Source organism: Nerophis lumbriciformis, linkage group LG36 (genome assembly GCF_033978685.3).
Source record: "Nerophis lumbriciformis linkage group LG36, RoL_Nlum_v2.1, whole genome shotgun sequence".
In the NCBI taxonomy this organism is placed as follows: Eukaryota; Metazoa; Chordata; class Actinopteri; order Syngnathiformes; family Syngnathidae; genus Nerophis; species Nerophis lumbriciformis.
In genome coordinates this window covers 2530904-2552500 of record NC_084583.2, presented here as the reverse complement: position 1 = coordinate 2552500, position 21597 = coordinate 2530904, and the positions used below count along the sequence as shown (strand labels likewise).

At 41.8% G+C, this 21597-nt stretch overlaps 1 protein-coding gene across 5 annotated transcripts in view; it reads right to left on the bottom strand.

Moving 5' to 3' along the window:
- klhl4 (kelch-like family member 4) overlaps nucleotides 1-21597 on the bottom strand; it is a 219765-nt gene that overhangs the window by 55980 nt on the left and 142188 nt on the right. For all 5 annotated transcript variants that reach the window (XM_061930205.1, XM_061930204.1, XM_061930206.1 and 2 more), the window contains one exon: nucleotides 4486-4698. In XM_061930205.1, the coding sequence (XP_061786189.1) occupies nucleotides 4486-4698 (213 nt within the window). The remainder of the gene's footprint in view (nucleotides 1-4485; nucleotides 4699-21597) is intronic.

Here is a 21597-nt window from a genome sequence, read left to right as displayed (position 1 = left end):
TCATACAATGGTCATAATTTAAGTCCTCATCTGTCCAGGGACGTATTTCCTGAGTTTATAAACATAATACACATTTTTTTAATGAAAAAAAGATTTTGTGATGCTAAAAAATTATTAATGTAATCATAGTAGCATTGACTAGATACGCTATTGTACTTGGTATCATTACAGTGGATGTCAGGTGTAGATCCACCCATGGTGTTTGTTTACATTGCCACGCCGGTGAGCTACGGTGTGTAGTGAAGCATGTTTAGCTATTCCTCGTCCTGCAGTGATAATGTTACTTGTAAGAAACGTAATTTATTTGTCGCCATGGAGGCAAGGATTAGTGATTTAGAAGTAGCTAAAACACTTTCTGAGGGCGTTTCAGTGTTATAGCTTCACTTTTATCGTTAGTTTTTCAGCCAGCCAGGGGGGGTGGACCGGTACTTTTTAGAGGCGGTATAGTACCGAATACGATTAATTAGTATCGTGGTACTATACTAGTACCAGTATACCGTACAACCCTAATACATACAAACCAACAGATGGCCCCAAACTGATTCTCCTTAAGCAAGTCAGACCTTCTCTTCCTGTCATTCCCAGACACCAACACACACCTTTAATAGTACCAGAAACCGCCATTGCCTCCATGATTTATTGGTGTCCCGATCAAGCTATAGTGTTTGCACACTCACGTCCCCACTGTTCTTGTTACGTTGACAGGGATGTTAACGTGTGATGATAAGTGCGAGTCAAAGGGTTGAGGCACCAATAAATGTGGATATTGGCGCCCCCTGGGCTATTTCCCATGTGGCCCATATATAAAATAACCACTGCATACTAATTACCTAAAGAAATGCTGAAAGTTTGTGAGCAAATATTGGAGGCGTTCATATAGTATATGGAAAATAATACACACAAACTATACAGTATGTATTGGCTTTTGTGTCTTCCATTTTGACATTATCTACTTATTTTCTATTTATATGTTATACAAAAGGGACAAGCGGTAGAAAATGGATGGATGGATAGATATTATTACATAATATTGTTACTGTTAGGGGTTTCCCAATGACCTCTGTTACAATACCGATACGAATATGGGCCAATTTCGATAATAATCCGATAAAATAGGTTGGCAGAATTTTTAAAGGTCTTTTATAGACCTATGAAGGATAAGGCTAAGTCTAAGACTAGATCTGACCAATCTAAGTCTAAGACTGTCATGTCTGTGTAATCATGTTTTGTTTTAGTCATGTTTTGTTTAGTTATTGGACTCTTTAGTTTCTGGCTTTTCACTCCCTTGTCTTGTTTCCATGATTACCCATTAGTTTCACCTGTTCCACGTTTGGACTCATTGTGCACTCTTGTTTGTCACCATAGCAACCCATTAGTTTTCACCTGTCACGTCACGCACCTGTTTAACGTTTTGAGTCACGCACCTGTTTTCGTTAATCATGTCTGTAGTATTTAAGTTCATTGTTTTTCAGTTTGTCTTTCTGGTGACATCCCCACATTTATGCTTCTGCACACTCTCCACACCCTTATGATCCTTGCTGCTCTTTTTTCATGCCGGTTCCATGCCAAGTAAGTTTTTGTTTATTAAGCCACAGTTAGTGTTTTTTGTTGTTCATAGTTTTTGCCTTTGTGCAAGTGTTTGGTTTCATAGTTTGTTCTCCGCCATTGTGCGCACCTTTTGTTTACTTCCTTGTTTTGTATTTATAGTCTTTAAATAAAAAATGTATCTTCATTCCCGTCTCGCCCGAGCCAACTTTCCGTTGCCTTCGAGAAAAACTAAACCCCAGGACCAAGTCATGACAAAGACTAGATGTGACTAATCTAAATCTAGGGATTGTTGTTTTTCTCACTACGATAGGGCGAAACCATCCTTGCCCAGGTACACCCTCCTGGTTTTTGGAGTATAAATATTTGGGTTTTGGCACCAACCGCCTGATTAGATGTGACCAATCTAAGTCTAAGACTAGATGTGACCAATCTAAGTCTAAGACTAGATGTGACCAATCTAAGTCTAAGACTAGATGTGACCAACCTAAGTCTAAGACTAGATCTGACCAATCTAAGTCTAAGACTAAATGTGACCAATCTAAGTCTGAGACTAGATGTGACCATCTAAATCTAAGACTAGATGTGATCAATCTAAGTCTAAGACTAGATGTGACCAATCTAAGTCTAAGACTAGATGTGACCAACCTAAGTCTAAGACTAGATCTGACCAATCTAAGTCTAAGACTAAATGTGACCAATCCAAGTCTAAGACTAGATGTGACCAATCTAAGTCTAAGACTAGATCTGACCAATCTAAGTCTAAGACTAGATGTGACTAATCTAAGTCTAAGGATTGTGTTTTTTCTTACTACGATAGGGCGAAACCATCCTTGCCCAGGCACACCCTCCTGGTTTTTGGAGTATAAATATTTGGGTTTTGGCACAAACCGCTTGGATTAGATGTGACCAATCTAAGTAATCCGGGTCGTTGTCATATTGTCATTCCATATGTATCAGGTCTATCTGAGAAACTCGGAAGAATTTTAAACCAACACTTCAAAGCAGGCAACACCCTGAGACAGAGACTGGTGCATCCCAAAAACCGGACAACCCCACACCCACAAAAACAATCTGGTGTATGCTATCCAGTGTAATGCTGAATGCACTGATTCATATATTGGGGAAACAAAACAACCACTAAGCTGACGCTTGGCACAGAATAGACGGGCAAACTCTTCAGACCGGGACTCAGCTGTCTACCTGCACTTCAGGGAGAAACAGCACTACTTTGACAACAAACATGTACACATTCTGGACAGGGAGGACGGATGGTACGGAAGAGGAGTGAGGGAAGGTTGAAAAACCATCCCTGAGCAGAGGAGGTGGCCTGCGACACCACCTGTCTGCTATGTTTCCGGTTGGTCGTAAAAGTGTTCGTCATGTGTTTGTACCCTGCTCAAATCTCTCAGTAAAGTTATTAATTGGATTATTCCTTTTGTTTTGAACTTTAGTACACCTTGGAACGCTTTTTCAAGTCCATTTTGTTTCCTGCTTTCGCTATCTGCGCCTAATGACTGAGCTACGTGACGTCATTTCTTGTGATGTCCCACGGGGCATTTCTGGTCGGTAGGAGATTTGTTCCGAGGGATTCGAATAAAGAGCCAACTCTTTTTCTCTACTATAGTGGTCTGGATAACGGGTACCGGTTCTCAAAAAGGGATTCGAGTCCGAGGACTTGGTTCTTTTCTTATCGAACAACCGGGAAAATCGGTTTCGAGTATCATCCCTAGTTGTGTGTGTGGACAAGGATCAGGTTAGGTGGGATACCCTGGTTAACTTTAGCCGGTTTAGTGTGAAGGGGCCTAAGACTACATCTCACCAATCTAAGTCTATGACCATGAACTGGTGAAGCCTTCTCGGATGAGCGGCGAAACGTCTTCTGAGACAAACCGAGCAGTCCAATTGCGAACGGTCTTTTTATAGAATCACATTGGATTGAGCTTTTGAAGACCCTTGCTACCATACTTGCCAATCTTGAGACCTCCGATTTCGGGAAGTGTGGGTGGGGGGGGGGGCGTGGTTAGGGGCGTGGTTTAGAGGGGGAGGAGTATATTTACAGCTAGAATTCACCAAGTCAAGTATTTTATATATATATATATATATATAAGAAATACTTGACTTTCAGTGAATTCTAGGTATATATGTATATTTATTTTATATATATATATATATATATATATATATATATATATATATATATATATATATATATATATATATATATATATATATATATATAAATAAATAAGAGAAATACTTGAATTTCAGTGTTCATTTATTTCCACATATACACACATATAACACTCATCTACTCATTGTTGAGTTAAGGGTTGAATTGTCCATCCTTGTTCTATTCTCTGTCACTATTTTTCTAACCATGCTGAACACCCTCTCTGATGTGCATTCTGCTTCGTCTCCTTGTTGTGTGCGCAGTTGTGCACTGCACTCTCTAAAAGCCGTAGATGTTATTGTCACATTTGCATGTACAGTGGATGGCAGTATTGTCCTGTTTAAGAGTGTCACAACATTGCTGTTTACGGCAGACGAACTGCTTTACGGTAGACGAAAACGTGACCGCTGTTGTTGTGTGTCGTTACCGCGCTGGGAGGACGTTAATGAAACTGCCTAACAATAAACCCACATAAGAAACCAAGAACTCGCCCTCGATCATTCTACAGGTATAACGTGATTGGGCAGACACGCTGTTTATATTGTGGGAAAGCGGACGTGAAAACAGGCTGTCGACACGTCACTTAGGTCCGCCTGAATTTCGGGAGATTTTCGGGAGAAAATTTGTCCCCGGAGGTTTTCGGGAGAGGCGCTGAATTTCGGGAGTCTCCCGGAAAATCCGTGAGGGTTGGCAAGTATGCTTGCTACCCAAATAATAAAGGCAGTATTCCAGGTTATACCGGCAGATAAGAACATATTTTGTGTCACCTGAGGAGGAAGAAGAGGCAGCCGGATATAAGAGAGGAGGACCCCGAGATCCTGTTGTCGATTCTGGACGTCATGTCTCACCCACAGCATCAGAGCCTGGAAGATGGTCTCTTCGTCGGGCACGTTGATGTCATCGCTGGACAGAAGTTTGACAATCTCGGCCGTGGGCAGCAGCAGGAACTCCTGATTCTGAATGACCTCCAGGAAGTTTTCCTGTAGGAGATACCAAGGAGACAGGCAATCATCAGTCATCCCACCCCTGGGACAGTGTGTCTATTTTAATGGGAACAAAAGCACAAAGGGGAGTTCTACAGTCTTCTCCTTACAGTAACTGATAACAGCAGTGACTTATGCTCTGGCTCTCCAAATTCTATGGGAGCCGATATAACTGTCTTCGTGAGATTATTAAATAAAGGCTGCAGGAAACATCTCTTCATCGGCTTACAAAGCATTTTTTTTGCTGCTGATCATACGTGACAGCGTTAAGGCTTTAATAAGTCTTTTTAACGAGCGACATAAAGGCACTGCATTATCAGCACGCCGCTGCAAGTTTGGGTGTGGGAGCGCTTCACCGTTGCCCTCCTAAAGATTGATCTTCCATTTACCGGCCAACAGCCGGGGCCGTATTACAACCTTGCATGGCAACCCCTTCAAGGACACCATCTCTTGGGGCACTTCCATTAGAGATGATGCAATATAAAACACCCCCCCTCCCCATGCACGCCCCTGCATTATCTTATCACCACAAGTAGACCAAAAACCGCGGGATTTCTGAACAGAGCATTAATTATTAAGCTGCCTCAGCAGATGCTCTCCAATTATCTAAAACAAGCACACTATTGATCATTAACGTCAAGATTACAGTGCGTCGCTCCGATCCATTACGCCGGCGGGATTTAAGAGCTCCATGCCACGTGCCTTAATGAAAAGAGGGATGTGCATTGATCACTCACGGTTACGCTTGACGGAAAGACTCTTTGACGTTGCTTTCGGACCGGTTAGTCCTAATTACCAGTCTTGACGGGAAGATTGAAAGCTCGGCCGCGTTTGTTTCATAACGATCTGAGAGGATGTGGTTTCGCATGCTTGCGAGCTCACTGGTGGGTAAAACAAGAGCGGCGGGAGTGGATATGCATCGATTAAAACCCCTCAGAGAAAGAGTAATTGTAGGTTAAGCTCCGATTTTTGTTAGTCCTGTTAAAACTGGTGTGTAAAAACCAAGAGACAACACTCGCTTTTTGATAGAAATTACCATAGTTTCCAGAATATAGGGCGCACAGCCGATGAATGGTCTATTTTCGATCTTTTTTCATATATAAGGCGCACTGGATTATAAGGTGCATTAAAGGAGTCATATTTATTTTTATTTTTTTCTAAATTGAAAACACTTCCTTGTGGTCTACATAACATGTAATGGTGGTTCTTTGGTCCGTTTTGTGGGCGGTGTTATTTACGTGGCTCACCTTCGGCAGCGTCTTCTCCCCGTCATCTTTGTTGTAGCTGTGTAGCGTGCAAGGACGGGTGTGGAAGAAGTGTCAAAAGATGGCGCTAACTGTGTTAATGGCATTCAGAATTTACTTCAATCAATAACGGAGCAGCATCTCCTCATCCGTGGCTCACTAATGCAACAACAACGCCGGAAATGTGTCCAGTAGAAAAAACGTCCGACCGGAACTCTCTAATAACTAAAGTTCCTCAGGTGAATAATGTAAACTCACTACACCGGTATGTTTTAGCGCTTTCTGTCATGACTTGGTCCTGGGGTTTAGTTTTTCTAGAAGGCAACGGAAAGTTGGCTCGGGCGAGACGGGAATGTAAGTACATGATTTATTTAATATATTAAAAAAAAGTACAAACGAAAAGCGCGCACAGTGGCGGAGAACAAACTATGAAACCAAAAGACTATAGCAAAAAAAAGGACAAACGAAAAGCGCGCACAGTGGCGGAGAACAAACTATGAAACCAAAAGACTATAGCATTAATAAACAAAAACTTACTTGGCTTGGACAAAAATAGCAGCATGAAGGATGGACATGAAAACAAGTGTCAGGAATGTACAGAGCATAAATGTGAGATGTCGCCAGAAAGCCAAACTGAAAACAATGAACTTAAATACTACAGACATGATTAACGAAAACAGGTGCGTGACTCAAAACGTGAAACAGGTGCGTGACGTGACAGGTGAAAACTAATGGGTTGCTATGGTGACAAACAAGAGTGCACAATGAGTCCGAACGTGGAACAGGTGAAACTAATGGGTAACTATGGAAACAAGACAAGGGAGTGAAAAGCCAGAAACTAAAGAGTCCAATAACTAAACAAAACAAAACATGACTAAAACAAAACATGATTACAAAGACATGTGTCAGGTTTGTCACTGACGGTTTAGTTATGTTTTGAGTTTTTCCTCTGTGTGTGTAGTATTTCCTGTCAGCGCTCTTGTTTTGGTTCTGTTTCCTGTTTCTCCCTGAGTGCTGTGTCCCCTCAGCTGTGGCTGATTGGCACCTGGCCACACCTGGTGTCAATCAGCCAGCTGCTATTTATACCTGCCCTACCCTCCAGTCACGGCTGGATCATTGTCGTTCCTACCTGTCGTGTCGTTGTTCTTAATACTTGTCGTTGTAGCTCTGTCTACTTTTGTTTCACTCTGCTCATGTCCTAGTTCCTTCGTGTCACAGTAAGTGTTTTTGGTTTCTTGTCCACAGTTAGCCTCTGTGCTATTTTAGTTCATAGCCAAGTTTGTTCTCCGCCTTGTGCGCGCCTTTTGTTACCCTTTCGTTTGTTGTTTTGCCTTAGTGTTTAATTAAATCATGTTTTCTCGTACAATGCCTTCCGCCTTCTCTGCATCTTGGGGTTCGTCACCTACAAACTCTGACATAATGATCCAGCCTAGTACGAACCTCGCGGAGATTTCCTTGGCGGAGAGACTAAACAAAGCTTTATCGTTGATGGCCGAATCAAAAAAAAGCTTTGCCTCTTTTTGCAATCCCTCCCACCCATCCCTGTCCTGTGTTGGTTTCTCGTGGGACGTCTTGGATCCGTCCCTTGAGGGGGGGGCTATGAGTAGCTGTGCAGCTGGGGAGGCACAGCTACTCCTCACCCCAGTGGGTCTGCAACAGACGGCGCCATCCTCTCCGGTGGGCCGGCAGACGCCACCATGCAGTCCGGTGGGCCGGCAGACGCCACCATGCAGTCCGGTGGGCCGGCAGACGCCACCATGCAGTCCGGTGGGCCGGCAGACGCCACCATGCAGTCCGGTGGGCCGGCAGACGCCACCATGCACTCCGGTGGGTCTACAACCTACGGCACCACCATCCTGTCCGGTGGGCCAGCAGCAGACGGCGCCACCACCCTCCTCTCCGGTGGGCCAGCAGCAGACGGCGCCACCACCCTCCTCTCCGGTGGGCCAGCAGCAGAGGGCGCCACCATCCTCCTCTCCGGTGGGCCAGCAGCAGAGGGCGCCACCATCCTCCTCTCCGGTGGGCCAGCAGCAGAGGGCGCCACCATCCTCCTCTCCGGTGGGCCAGCAGCAGAGGGCGCCACCATCCTCCTCTCCGGTGGGCCAGCAGCAGAGGGCGCCACCATCCTCCTCTCCGGTGGGCCAGCAGCAGAGGGCGCCACCATCCTCCTCTCCGGTGGGCCAGCAGCAGAGGGCGCCACCATCCTCCTCTCCGGTGGGCCAACAGACGCCGCCACCATGCACTCCGGTGGGCCAGCAGAGGGCGCCACCGCCATCCTCCCCGGTGGGCCAGCAGAGGGCGCCACCGCCATCTTCTCCGGTGGGCCAGCAGAGGGCGCCACCATCGTCTCCGGTGGGTTCTCCCACACCGGCGGACGAGCCGCCTCGCCAATTGCGGCGGCGTTCAACTCGCCGTCGCCACCTAACTCTTCCCCGCTGGTTGCGGGGACACTTGGCCTGGTGGCCCACCTCCTTGTCCTCCCTCCACCCTCCCGTGACTTTGGACTGTTTTTTGGGGGGGGGGTTCCTAGAACGTCTGGTATCCGTTGTGGGAAGGGGGGCTACTGTCAGGTTTGTCACTGACGGTTTAGTTATGTTTTGAGTTTTTCCTCTGTGTGTGTAGTATTTCCTGTCAGCGCTCTTGTTTTGGTTCTGTTTCCTGTTTCTCCCTGAGTGCTGTGTCCCCTCAGCTGTGGCTGATTGACACCTGGTGTCAATCAGCCAGCTGCTATTTATACCTGCCCTACCCTCCAGTCACGACTGGATCATTGTCGTTCCTACCTGTCGTGTCGTTGTTCTTAATACTTGTCGTTGTAGCTCTGTCTACTTTTGTTTCACTCTGCTCATGTCCTAGTTCCTTCGTGTCACAGTAAGTGTTTTTGGTTTCTTGTCCACAGTTAGCCTCTGTGCTATTTTAGTTCATAGCCAAGTTTGTTCTCCGCCTTGTGCGCGCCTTTTGTTACCCTTTTGTTTGTTGTTTTGCCTTAGTGTTTAATTAAATCATGTTTTCTCGTACAATGCCTTCCGCCTTCTCTGCATCTTGGGGTTCGTCACCTACAAACTCTGACAACATGACACTTTCATGGCGAGTTTACAGACGGATATAAGTAAGAACTTTACACTACTTTATATTAGAAATGGTAACAGCGGAGGATGAATGTCCCATAACAAGAGGCTTACCGACTACCTTATACACACACCATAATATTACTCCTATGTTGAAGCACAGTACAATCCATAAAGCGGTGCGGCTTCATAGCTTACCAAAGTCGTACTAAAAAATGTTGACCGATTTTTGAGCGCTGTGTGTAATGTTCTATATTTTCCAATGGAACATATGAAATGTTGGTGTTGTTTACTTGAGTCATATTGCAGTCTACACGTATCTCTTATAAACATAAGACTGCCATCTACTGGTCACACTTGTCGTTACACCATGTACCAAATAAAATAGCTCCGAAGTCGGTAAGCAAAACCAGAATTATTCCTTACATTAGGCGCACCAGGTTATAAAGTGCACTGTCAAGTTTTGAGAATATGAAAGGATTTTAAGTGCGCAATATAGTCTGGAAAATACAGTATATGATGGATTAGATGTATATACCACTTTTCTAGACACTCGAAGCGCTTCACAAAGAACTGGGAACCATTCATTCACTTCACATTCCCCTTGCGCCCTATGGCCGCTCTGACCACCACCAAACGTTCTAGGACTAGGATGGCTGAAGCTGGAAACGAACCTGGAAGCCTTAGGTTCATCTGAGCCACGCCGGCCCAATGTCATCTTGAGAATGAATGTCTTCTGCACGGGGACGTTTTTATTACTGGTCCATGTCTTTTGTAAGAACTATAACCTTGTTATAGGGGGACATGTCCACTGCACTTTTTTAAAAAGTAGTTTTTGCCCCCTGCAGTTTTTAACGTCCAAAATTTATATTACGCTATTGAAGAGAGGCAAGTCAAACAATAGGGCCAGGCGGAAAATGGTAAAAAACACTCAATCTGATGTGTTTTGCCCTCAAGTGATACAGATCTGATTTTTTATTTTTTTTTGCAAGTCTAAACGCTTCCAAGTGCTTCAAATCTGATCTTTTGGTATCATAGTCAGGCCATATCAGGAGGTAGTCCTGAATCCGATTGGAATTGGACCCTTTCAAATTTGACTGCAGACTAAACACAATCCGACCTGTATGTGACCTGAATCTGATTTTTTTCGTCAGCTTTGGGCGATTACGTCACTCGGAGGGACGCACCGCCAGCGGAAATGGATATTTCATTACAACCCGGTTTTGTTTTTTATTTAGGACGACCGAATTTTCGATGCATCATTTGTCAATACGAGGCAAATAATAGGCTATATGTACAAAACCCAAAACCAGTGAAGTTGGCACGTTGTGTAAAAGGTAAATAAAAACAGAATACAATGATTTGCAAATCCTTTTCAACTTATATTCAATTGAATAGACTGAAAACAACACGCAGTAAACGTTTGGGAACTGAGGAGACACATTTTTGAAGCTTTTCAGGTTGAATTATTTCCCATTCTTGCTTGATGTACAGCTTAAGTTGTTCAACAGTCCGGGGTCTCCGTTGTGGTATTTTAGGCTTCATAATTCGCCGCACATTTTCAATGGGAGACAGGTCTGGACTACAGGCAGGCCAGTCTAGTACCTGCACTCTTTAACTATGAAGCCACGCTGTTGTAACACGTGGTTTGGCATTTTTTTGCTGAAATAAGCAGGGGCGTCCATGATAACGTTGCTTGGATGGCAACATATTTTGCTCCAAAACTTGTATGTACCTTTCAGCATTAATGGTGCCTTCACAGATGTGTAAGTTACCCATGCCTTGGGCACTAATACACCCCCATACCATCACAGATGCTGGCTTTTACACTTTGGGCCTATAACAATCCGGATGGTTCTTTTCCTCTTTGTTCCAGAGAACATGTGGACTCGTCAGACCACAGAACACTTTTCCACTTTGCATCAGTCCATCTTAGATGAGCTCGCGTCCAGCGAAGCTGGCGGCATTTCTGGGTGTTGTTGATAAATGGCTTTTGCTTTGTGTAGAGTTTTAACTTGCACTTACAGATGTAGCGACAAACTGCAGTTACTGACAGTGGTTCTCAAAGAGTATTCCTGGGCCCATGTGGTGATGTCCTTTACACACTGACGTCAGTTTTTGATGCAGTACCGCCTGAGGGATCGAATGTCATGGGCATTCAATGTTAGTTTTCAGCCTTGCTGCTTACGTGTAGTTATTTCTCCAGGTTCTCTGAACCTTTTGATGATCTTACAGACCGTAGATGGTGAAATCCCTAAATTCCTTGCAATAGCTGGTTGGGAAATGTTGTTCTTAAACAATTTGCTCAGGCATTTGTTGACAAAGTGGTGACCCTCGCCCCGTCCTTGTTTGTGAATGACTGAGCATTTCATGGACGCTGCTTTTTTATACCCAATTATGGCACCCACCTTAAACATGTCGCAGGCATCAAATTCCAAATTAGCTAATATTTGCAAAAAATAACGTTTTCAAGTTCGAACATTAAATATCTTGTCTTTGCAGTCTATTCAATTGAATATAAATTGAAAAGGATTTTCAAATCATTGTATTTTGTTTTTATTTACAATTTACACAACGTGCCAACTTCACCGGGTTTTGTGCACTCTTATACATCCATTTATACATTATATTACTTTCATTTACTTTAATGTAAAAAACACCAATTGTTTTCACTTTATCGAAGTGTGCATACAAGTGACGTCGAGGCCACTTCGGGGCCACATTGGGGCCAGTGCCATTTACACTGGAGTCTGATAAAAAAATCACATTTTACTTGCAGTGTAAACAGTCAGCTGGAAAACAAATCAGAATAAAAAAAAAAAAAATCCAATTTGGGCCACTTTGGCCTGCAGTGTAAACGTAGTCATTGACAGCACTCAGCAGCTGACCACTCAGCGGTCAGATGCCAGGAAAACGTGTGTTTGCCTCCACACGGCAATATGAGTCAGGAAAAAATTTTAGAGAAACTACTCAAAGGTAGTTATGGTGTTGACGAAATAAGAACGCACATTTTAGGGGAAGTCTTTCCGATTCCTTGTAGCGCAATGTTTTTGGTTCCTGTGGACATGCAAGGTAAAACTTAAACCAAATCTTAAACAATCCTGTAAAACCAAAGATAAGTTATTTATTTAACTATGTTAGTTGTGTTATTTCTTACATAATTAAGCATTTTTTCCCCCATTCATATTACCGTATTTTCCAGACCATCCATCCATCCATCCATCTTCTTCCGCTTATCCGAGGTCGGGTCGCGGGGGCAGCAGCCTAAGCAGGGAAGCCCAGACTTCCCTCTCCCCAGCCACTTCGTCCAGCTCCTCCCGGGGGATCCCGAGGCGTTCCCAGGCCAGCCGGGAGACATAGTCTTCCCAACGTGTCCTGGATCTTCCTCGTGGCCTCCTACCGGTCGGACATGCCCTAAACACCTCCTTAGGGAGGCGCTCGGGTGGCATCCTGACCAGATGCCCGAACCACCTCATCTGGCTCCTCTCGATGCGGAGGAGCAGCGGCTTTACTTTGAGCTCCCCCCGGATGACAGAGCTTCTCACCCTATCTCTAAGGGAGAGCCCCGCCACCCGGCGGAGGAAACTCATTTCGGCCGCTTGTACCCGTGATCTTGTCCTTTCGGTCATAACCCAAAGCTCATGACCATAGGTGAGGATGGGAACGTAGATCGACCGGTAAATTGAGAGCTTTGCCTTCCGGCTCAGCTCCTTCTTCACCACAACGGATCGATACAGCGTCCGCATTACTGAAGACGCCGCACCGATCCGCCTGTCGATCTCACGATCCACTCTTCCCTCACTCGTGAACAAGACTCCGAGGTACTTGAACTCCTCCACTTGGGGCAAGATCTCCTCCCCAACCCGGAGATGGCACTCCACCCTTTTCCGGGCGAGAACCATGGACTCGGACTTGGAGGTGCTGATTCTCATCCCAGTCGCTTCACACTCAGCTGCGAACCGATCCAGTGAGAGCTGAAGATCCTGGCCAGATGAAGCCATCAGGACCAAATCATCTGCAAAAAGCAGAGACCTAATCCTGCAGCCACCAAACCGGATCCCCTCAACGCCTTGACTGCGCCTAGAAATTCTGTCCATAAAAGTTATGAACAGAATCGGTGACAAAGGGCAGCCTTGGCGGAGTCCAACCCTCACCGGAAACGTGTCCGACTTACTGCCGGCAATGCGAACCAAGCTCTGACACTGATCATACAGGGAGCGGACCGCCACAATCAGACAGTCCGAAACCCCATACTCTCTGAGCACTCCCCACAGGACTTCCCGAGGGACACGGTCGAATGCCTTCTCCAAGTCCACAAAGCACATGTAGACTGGTTGGGCAAACTCCCATGCACCCTCAAGGACCCTGCCGAGAGTATAGAGCTGGTCCACAGTTCCACGACCAGGACGAAAACCACACTGTTCCTCCTGAATCCGAGGTTCGACTATCCGGCGTAGCCTCCTCTCCAGTACACCTGAATAGACCTTACCGGGAAGGCTGAGGAGTGTGATCCCACGATAGTTAGAACACACCCTCCGGTTCCCCTTTTTAAAGAGAGGAACCACCACCCCGGTCTGCCAATCCAGAGGTACTGCCCCCGATGTCCACGCGATGCTGCAGACCATAGGGCGTAAATAAGGCGCAGTGCCGATGAGCGGATCTACTCAGGTGTATTATCGGGCGCATTAAAGGAGTCATATATATTTATTTTTTTTCTTCTAAATGTAATAGACTTCCTTGTGGTCTACATAACATGTAATGGTGGTTCTTTGGTCAAAATGTTGCATAGATGATGTTTTACACATCATCTTCAAGTTGCTTTCTGACAGTCTCTTCAGGATGCGCCGTTTTGTTTATTTACGTGCCTCACTTTTGACAGCGTCTTTTCCCCGTCATCTTTGTTGTAGCGGTGTAGCGTGCAAGGACGGGAGTGGAAGAAGTGTCAAAAGATGGCGCTAACTGTTTTAATGACATTCAGATTTTACTTTAATCAATAACGGAGCAGCATCTCCTCATCCGGAAACAACAACAAGGCCGAAGACCGTCCGACCGGAACTCTCTAGTAACTAATGTTCCTTGGGTGAATAATGCAAACTCACTACACCGGTATGTTTTAGCGCTTCAATGGCGAGTTTACTGACGGATATAAGTAAGAACTTTACACTACTTTATATTAGAAATAGCAACAGCGGAGGATGAATGTCCCATAACAAGAAGATAGAGAAAAAGAAGAAGCTTATAGACTACGATGTCTGTACGGACTTCAAAGGCGGACACGTGCACATTTTCAGGACATATGCAGATCCCTAATACAGATCAGCAGGTACCAGAAGGTAAGAAAAGTTGATTTTGCATAATATTGTGAAACAAAACGCCAGATAATATGTCTTACCTTATACACACACCATATTAATACTCCTATGTTGAAGCACAGTACAATCCATCAAGCGGTGCGGCTTCATAGCTTACCAAAGTCCTACTAAAACATTTTGATAGATTTTTGAGCGCCGTGTGTAATGTTCTAAATTTTCCATGGAACATATGAAATGTTGGTGTTGTTTACTTGAGTCATATTGCGGTCTACACATATCTCTTATGTGTGACTGCCATCTGCTGGTCACACTTATCATTACACCATGTACCAAATAAAATAGCTTCGAGGTCGGTGAGCACAACCAAAATGATTCCGTGCATTAGGCGCACCGGGCTATAAGGCGCACTGTCGAGTTTTGAGAAAATGAAAGGATTTTAAGTGCGCCTTATAGTCCGGAAAATACGGTACTCCAAAACATTTATCTAATCCCTTCATACCCAGCCCCATGTTGGTCGGATTAATACAGTTTGCAGGATTGCTCCTGATCCTCAAAAAACTTAGTAGCAGGTTAGTCAGGCCTAACAAGAAGCTATCGTGTTGCATGAGAGTTGTCGTTGGGGTGCACACTGTACAGTAATTTACTTTTAATATTTAGCATCACAGAATTTTTAAACCATACCAGACTGGGTCCCGATTGCCACTAACTCCTGCTTCGTTCTGTTTGCTTGTACACGGTTGTATTGCTGCGATTTCCTTGATTTTGGGGGTTATTTCCAGACTTATAGCAAGTCCTTTTGTTTGTTATTATTGTGCACAGAGATAGTTACCATTAGAGATGTCCGATAATATCGGACTGCCGATATTATCGGCCGATAAATGCTTTAAAATGTAATATCGGAAATTATCGGTATCGGTTTCAAAAAGTACAATTTATGACTTTTTAAAACGCCGCTGTGTACACGGACGTAGGGAGAAGTACAGAGCGCCAATAAACCTTGAAGGCACTGCCATTGCGTGCCGGCCCAATCACCTAATATCTACGGCTTTTTACACACACAAGTGAATGCATCGCATACTTGGTCAACAGCCATACAGGTCACACTGAGGGTGGCCGTATAAACAACTTTAACACTGTTACAAATATGCGCCACACTGTGATTCCACACCAAACAAGAATGACAAACACATTTCGGGAGAACATCCGCACCGTAACACAACATAAACAACACAGAACAAATACCCAGAACCCCAACCCCGCCCACCTCAACCTCCTCATGCTCTCTCAGGGAGAGCATGTCCCAAATTCCAAGCTGCTGTTTTGAGGCATGTTAAAAAAAAATAATGCACTTTGTGACTGCAATAATAAATATGGCAGTGCCATGTTGGCATTTTTTCCATAACTTGAGTTGGTTTATTTTGGAAAACCTTGTATCCAGCGGGGCATCACAACAAAATTAGGCATAATAATGTGTTAATTCTACGACTGTATATATCGGTATCGGTTGATATCGGAATCGGTAATTAAGAGTTGGACAATATCGGATATCGGCAAAAAAGCCATTATCGGACATCTCTAGTTACCATCCATAAAATGTAATTAAAATGACACGTCTTCATTGTACCAGCGAGTGAAAGAGCATGACGGTGGATTATTTTGAGCCTTTCAGTGTATTTCTATAATGAAATTTGGCAGTTATCATTAAGAACTGGCAAGGAGCAAACAATAGACATGTCTTTATTACGTGCACAAGGGTTTTGACTAAATGGATTAATCAGCGATCGCATTACGGTCATTCTGTGACGCGGCTAAAGTAGACAAACGTGTCAGACCCCTTGTCCGTTTTGCTCCAGACAAGCTTATTCTGAAAGGCAAGTTTTAGTTTGACTCGCACATATTCACTTTTTATTAGATTTTATTGTTGTTATAATGGCTTCTAATTATGACTGGGAGTAATTAAAGCTATTGTATGGCTGCGGTTATTGTTTTAATACCCTTTTAATAGTCTGTGACTTTAAAGGGTTTTGAAATGTCTTTACTCCCTGCTTGGGTTGACCACTTGCTAACTGTTTAATTACTTTCATGTATTTTATGTCTTTGTTAGGCCTATAAATGCTTTCCATTAAGCAAATCACCTTTGTATTACTAATAAAAGTGAAGTTGAGACGCATACAACAACTAGATGAGGCAATTCCTGATGCTGATAGAATGTAGTATGAATGTAAGAATAGTTTGAATGTTGAAGAGTTTGAATTTCCAGGAAAACCGGAATTTGGTTTGGAACTTGGTAAAGTTTGAATGTCCAGGATGAGTGGAATGTGTTGATGTTGGAATGGTTTCAATAGGTTGAAAAATGTGGGAATTGTACAACTTGGAACAATGTCCCATTCATTTCAATGGGAACTTCCTGGAAATGTGGGAATTTTAGGAAAAGCGGGGGTTAAATTTTTTTTATTAAGAGCATGAGTGTCCTGAATGAGCTGAATTGGTTGGTGTTGGAATTGTTTAAATTGGTCAATAAATGTTGAAGTAGTAACAGTTTTTAATTGAGAAATTGTATTATGGAATTCCTGGAATTTGGGGAAACAGGGAATGTTTCTAGTTCCTAAGCCAACTTGTTTTTTGTCCTGACTAAGAAAAGATTTTTGACAGTTGAACGGTTTAAATTGGTCAATAAATGTTGAAGTAGTAACAGTTTTTAATTGAGAAATTGTATTATGGAATTCCTGGAATTTGGGGAAAACCGGGAATGTTTCTAGTTCCTAAACCACCTTGTTTTTTGTCCTGACTAAGAAAATATTTTTGACAGTTGAACGGTTTAAATTGGTCAAGAAATGTTGAAGTAGTAACAGTTTTTAATTGAGAAATTGTATTATGGAATTCCTGGAATTTGGGGAAAACCGGGAATGTTTCTAGTTCCTAAACCAACTTGTTTTTTGTCCTGACTAAGAAAAGATTTTTGACAGTTGAACGGTTTAAATTGGTCAAGAAATGTTGAAGTAGTAACAGTTTTTAATTGAGAAATTGTATTATGGAATTTGGGGAAAACCGGGAATGTTTCTAGTTCCTAAACCAACTTGTTTTTTGTCCTGACTAAGAAAAGATTTTTGACAGTTGAACGGTTTAAATTGGTCAAGAAATGTTGAAGTAGTAACAGTTTTTAATTGAGAAATTGTATTATGGAATTCTTGGAATTTGGGGAAAACCGGGAATGTTTCTAGTTCCTAAACCACCTTGTTTTTTGTCCTGACTAAGAAAAGATTTTTGACAGTTGAACGGTTTAAATTGGTCAAGAAATGTTGAAGTAGTAACAGTTTTTAATTGAGAAATTGTATTATGGAATTCCTGGAATTTGGGGAAAACCGGGAATGTTTCTAGTTCCTAAACCAACTTGTTTTTTGTCCTGACTAAGAAAAGATTTTTGACATTTGAACGGTTTAAATTGGTCAAGAAATGTTGAAGTAGTAACAGTTTTTAATTGAGAAATTGTAATATGGAATTTGGGGAAAACCGGGAATGTTTCTAGTTCCTAAACCAACTTGTTTTTTGTCCTGACTAAGAAAAGATTTTTGACAGTTGAACGGTTTAAATTGGTCAAGACATTTTGAAGTAGTAACAGTTTTTAATTGAGAAATTGTATTATGGAATTCTTGGAATTTGGGGAAAACCGGGAATGTTTCTAGTTCCTAAACCACCTTGTTTTTTGTCCTGACTAAGAAAAGATTTTTGACAGTTGAACGGTTTAAATTGGTCAAGAAATGTTGAAGTAGTAACAGTTTTTAATTGAGAAATTGTATTATGGAATTCCTGGAATTTGGGGAAAACCGGGAATGTTTCTAGTTCTTAAACCAACTTGTTTTTTGTCCTGACTAAGAAAAGATTTTTGACATTTGAACGGTTTAAATTGGTCAAGAAATGTTGAAGTAGTAACAGTTTTTAATTGAGAAATTGTAATATGGAATTTGGGGAAAACCGGGAATGTTTCTAGTTCCTAAACCAACTTGTTTTTTGTCCTGACTAAGAAAAGATTTTTGACAGTTGAACGGTTTAAATTGGTCAAGAAATTTTGAAGTAGTAACAGTTTTTAATTGAGAAATTGTATTATGGAATTCTTGGAATTTGGGGAAAACCGGGAATGTTTCTAGTTCCTAAACCACCTTGTTTTTTGTCCTGACTAAGAAAAGATTTTTGACAGTTGAACGGTTTAAATTGGTCAAGAAATGTTGAAGTAGTAACAGTTTTTAATTGAGAAATTGTATTATGGAATTCCTGGAATTTGGGGAAAACCGGGAATGTTTCTAGTTCCTAAACCAACTTGTTTTTTGTCCTGACTAAGAAAAGATTTTTGACAGTTGAATGGTTTAAATTGGTCAAGAAATGTTGAAGTAGTAACAGTTTTTAATTGAGAAATTGTATTATGGAATTCCTGGAATTTGGGGAAACAGGGAATGTTTCTAGTTCCTAAGCCAACTTGTTTTTTGTCCTGACTAAGAAAAGATTTTTGACAGTTGAACGGTTTAAATTGGTCAAGAAATGTTGAAGTAGTAACAGTTTTTAATTGAGAAATTGTATTATGGAATTCCTGGAATTTGGGGAAAACCGGGAATGTTTCTAGTTCCTAAACCAACTTGTTTTTTGTCCTGACTAAGAAAAGATTTTTGACAGTTGAACGGTTTAAATTGGTCAAGAAATGTTGAAGTAGTAACAGTTTTTAATTGAGAAATTGTATTATGGAATTCCTGGAATTTCGGGACAATCGGGTATGTTTCTAGTTCCTAAACCAACTTGTTTTTTGTCCTGACTAAGAAAAGATTTTTGACAGTTGAACGGTTTAAATTGGTCAAGAAATTTTGAAGTAGTAACAGTTTTTAATTGAGAAATTGTATTATGGAATTCTTGGAATTTGGGGAAAACCGGGAATGTTTCTAGTTCCTAAACCACCTTGTTTTTTGTCCTGACTAAGAAAAGATTTTTGACAGTTGAACGGTTTAAATTGGTCAAGAAATGTTGAAGTAGTAACAGTTTTTAATTGAGAAATTGTATTATGGAATTCCTGGAATTTGGGGAAAACCGGGAATGTTTCTAGTTCCTAAACCAACTTGTTTTTTGTCCTGACTAAGAAAAGATTTTTGACAGTTGAACGGTTTAAATTGGTCAAGAAATGTTGAAGTAGTAACAGTTTTTAATTGAGAAATTGTATTATGGAATTCCTGGAATTTCGGGACAACCGGGTATGTTTCTAGTTCCTAAACCAACTTGTTTTTTGTCCTGACTAAGAAAAGATTTTTGACAGTTGAATGGTTTAAATTGGTCAAGAAATGTTGATGTAGTAACAGTTTTTAATTGAGAAATTGTATTATGGAATTCCTGGAATTTGGGGAAAACCGGGAATGTTTCTAGTTCCTAAACCAACTTGTTTTTTGTCCTGACTAAGAAAAGATTTTTGACAGTTGAAATGGGATGAAAACAGGTAAAGAAGTAGTCAAAAAAAAAAAGGTTGGAAATAGGATAAAAAAACATGAATTCTTGGAATTTTGTTGAATGTGGAAAAATGATAGTCTGAATGTCCAAGAAGAGTTGAATGTGTTGAAGGTGGAATGGATTGAATGGGTTGAAGAATGTGGGAATTGTGGAAGTTTGAAAAATGGCCAATTAATTTTGAATGGTAAAAATGCAAAAAAAGGAGTTATGGGAAATCCGGGAATTTTCTATAATTGTTGAAGTAGAACACACAATTCCCAAACATGGTGAATATTTTGAAGTTGGAACAGTTTGAATCCAATGGAAAGTGTGGAAATTGTGGAACTTTGAAGAATGTCCCATTGATTTGAATGGAAATGTCCCCAAAAATTTGGGAATTTCAGGAAAAGCGGGAATTTTGGTGAAAATGGTAAAACAAATTTGAATGGTCTGAATTAGTTGAAATGGTTGGTTGATTATTCAAATTGGTTGAGAAATATTGAAGTAGTAACATGTTGAATTGAGAAATGATATTACGGAATTCCTGGAATTGCGGAAAAAAACGGGAACTTTTCCAGTTAAAAAAAAACTTGCTTTTTTTTGTCCTAATTAGGAAGAATGTTTTTACGGTGGAACGGTTGAAGTGGATTGAAAAATGTGGGCGGAGTAGTTGCCAGAAAAAAGGGTGAAATAGGGCTTTCAAAAAACAGGAATTCTGGAAAATCCTGGAATTTTTTTGAACTTGGAAAAAAGGTAGTTTGAAATTCCAGGATGAGTGAAATGTGTTGAAGGTGGAATGGTTTGAATCGGTTGAAAAATGTGGAAATGGTGGAAGTTGAATTGGAAAAATGTCTCGGAAAACCTGGAATTTTTGGAAATGGGATTTGTTTTTAATTAATCAAGGGAAAGCCCGCGATTCCCGAATAGGCTGAACAGTTTGAAGTTCGAACGGTTTGAATCGGATGAAAAATATGGAAGGTAGTGAGCGCCCAAATGAGGAGGAGGAGGAGGAGGAGGAGGAAGAGGAAGAGGAAGAGGAAGAAGAAGAAAAAGAAAAAGAAGAAGAAGAAGAAGAAGAAGAAGAAAAAGAAACAATTCCTCAAGGAATTGCGTGTGAATGCTCCAATGCTGAAGTTGAACTGAAATGCTGACAGAATGTAGTATGAAGGTAAGAATAGTTGAAATGTTGAAGAGTTAACATTTCCAGGAAAACCGCAATTTGGTTTGGAACTTGGGAATGTGTTATTTTGAATGTCCATTATGAGTGGAATGTGTTGGAATGGTTTGAATAGGTTGAAAAATATGGGAATTGTGCAACTTGGAAAAAATTCCCGTTTATTTAAATGGGAACTTCCTGGAAATTTGGGGAAAAGTGGGATTTAAAAAAAAATTATTAGTGGAATGAATATCCTGAATGAGCTGAATTGGTTGGTGTTGGAATTGTTTAAATCGGTCAAGAAATGTTGAAGTAGAAAATGTTTAATTGAAAAATTTTGTCACGGAATTTCGGGAAAACCGAGAAATCTTCTAGTTCTTAAACCAACTTGTTTTTTTGTCCTGACTAAGAGAAATGTTTTTACAGTGGAACGGTTGAAATGAGTCGAAAAATGTGAAAGGAGTCATCGCACTCAAAAAGGTTGGAAATAAGGTTAGAAAAAAACAGGAATTCCTGGAAATGTGTTGAACGTGGAAAATGGTTGTTTAAATTTCAGGATGAATTGAATGTGTCGAAGGTGGAGTGGTTTGAATCGGATGAAAAATGTGGGAATTGTGGAAGTTTGAAAAATGGATAATTCATTTTGAATGGGGAAATTG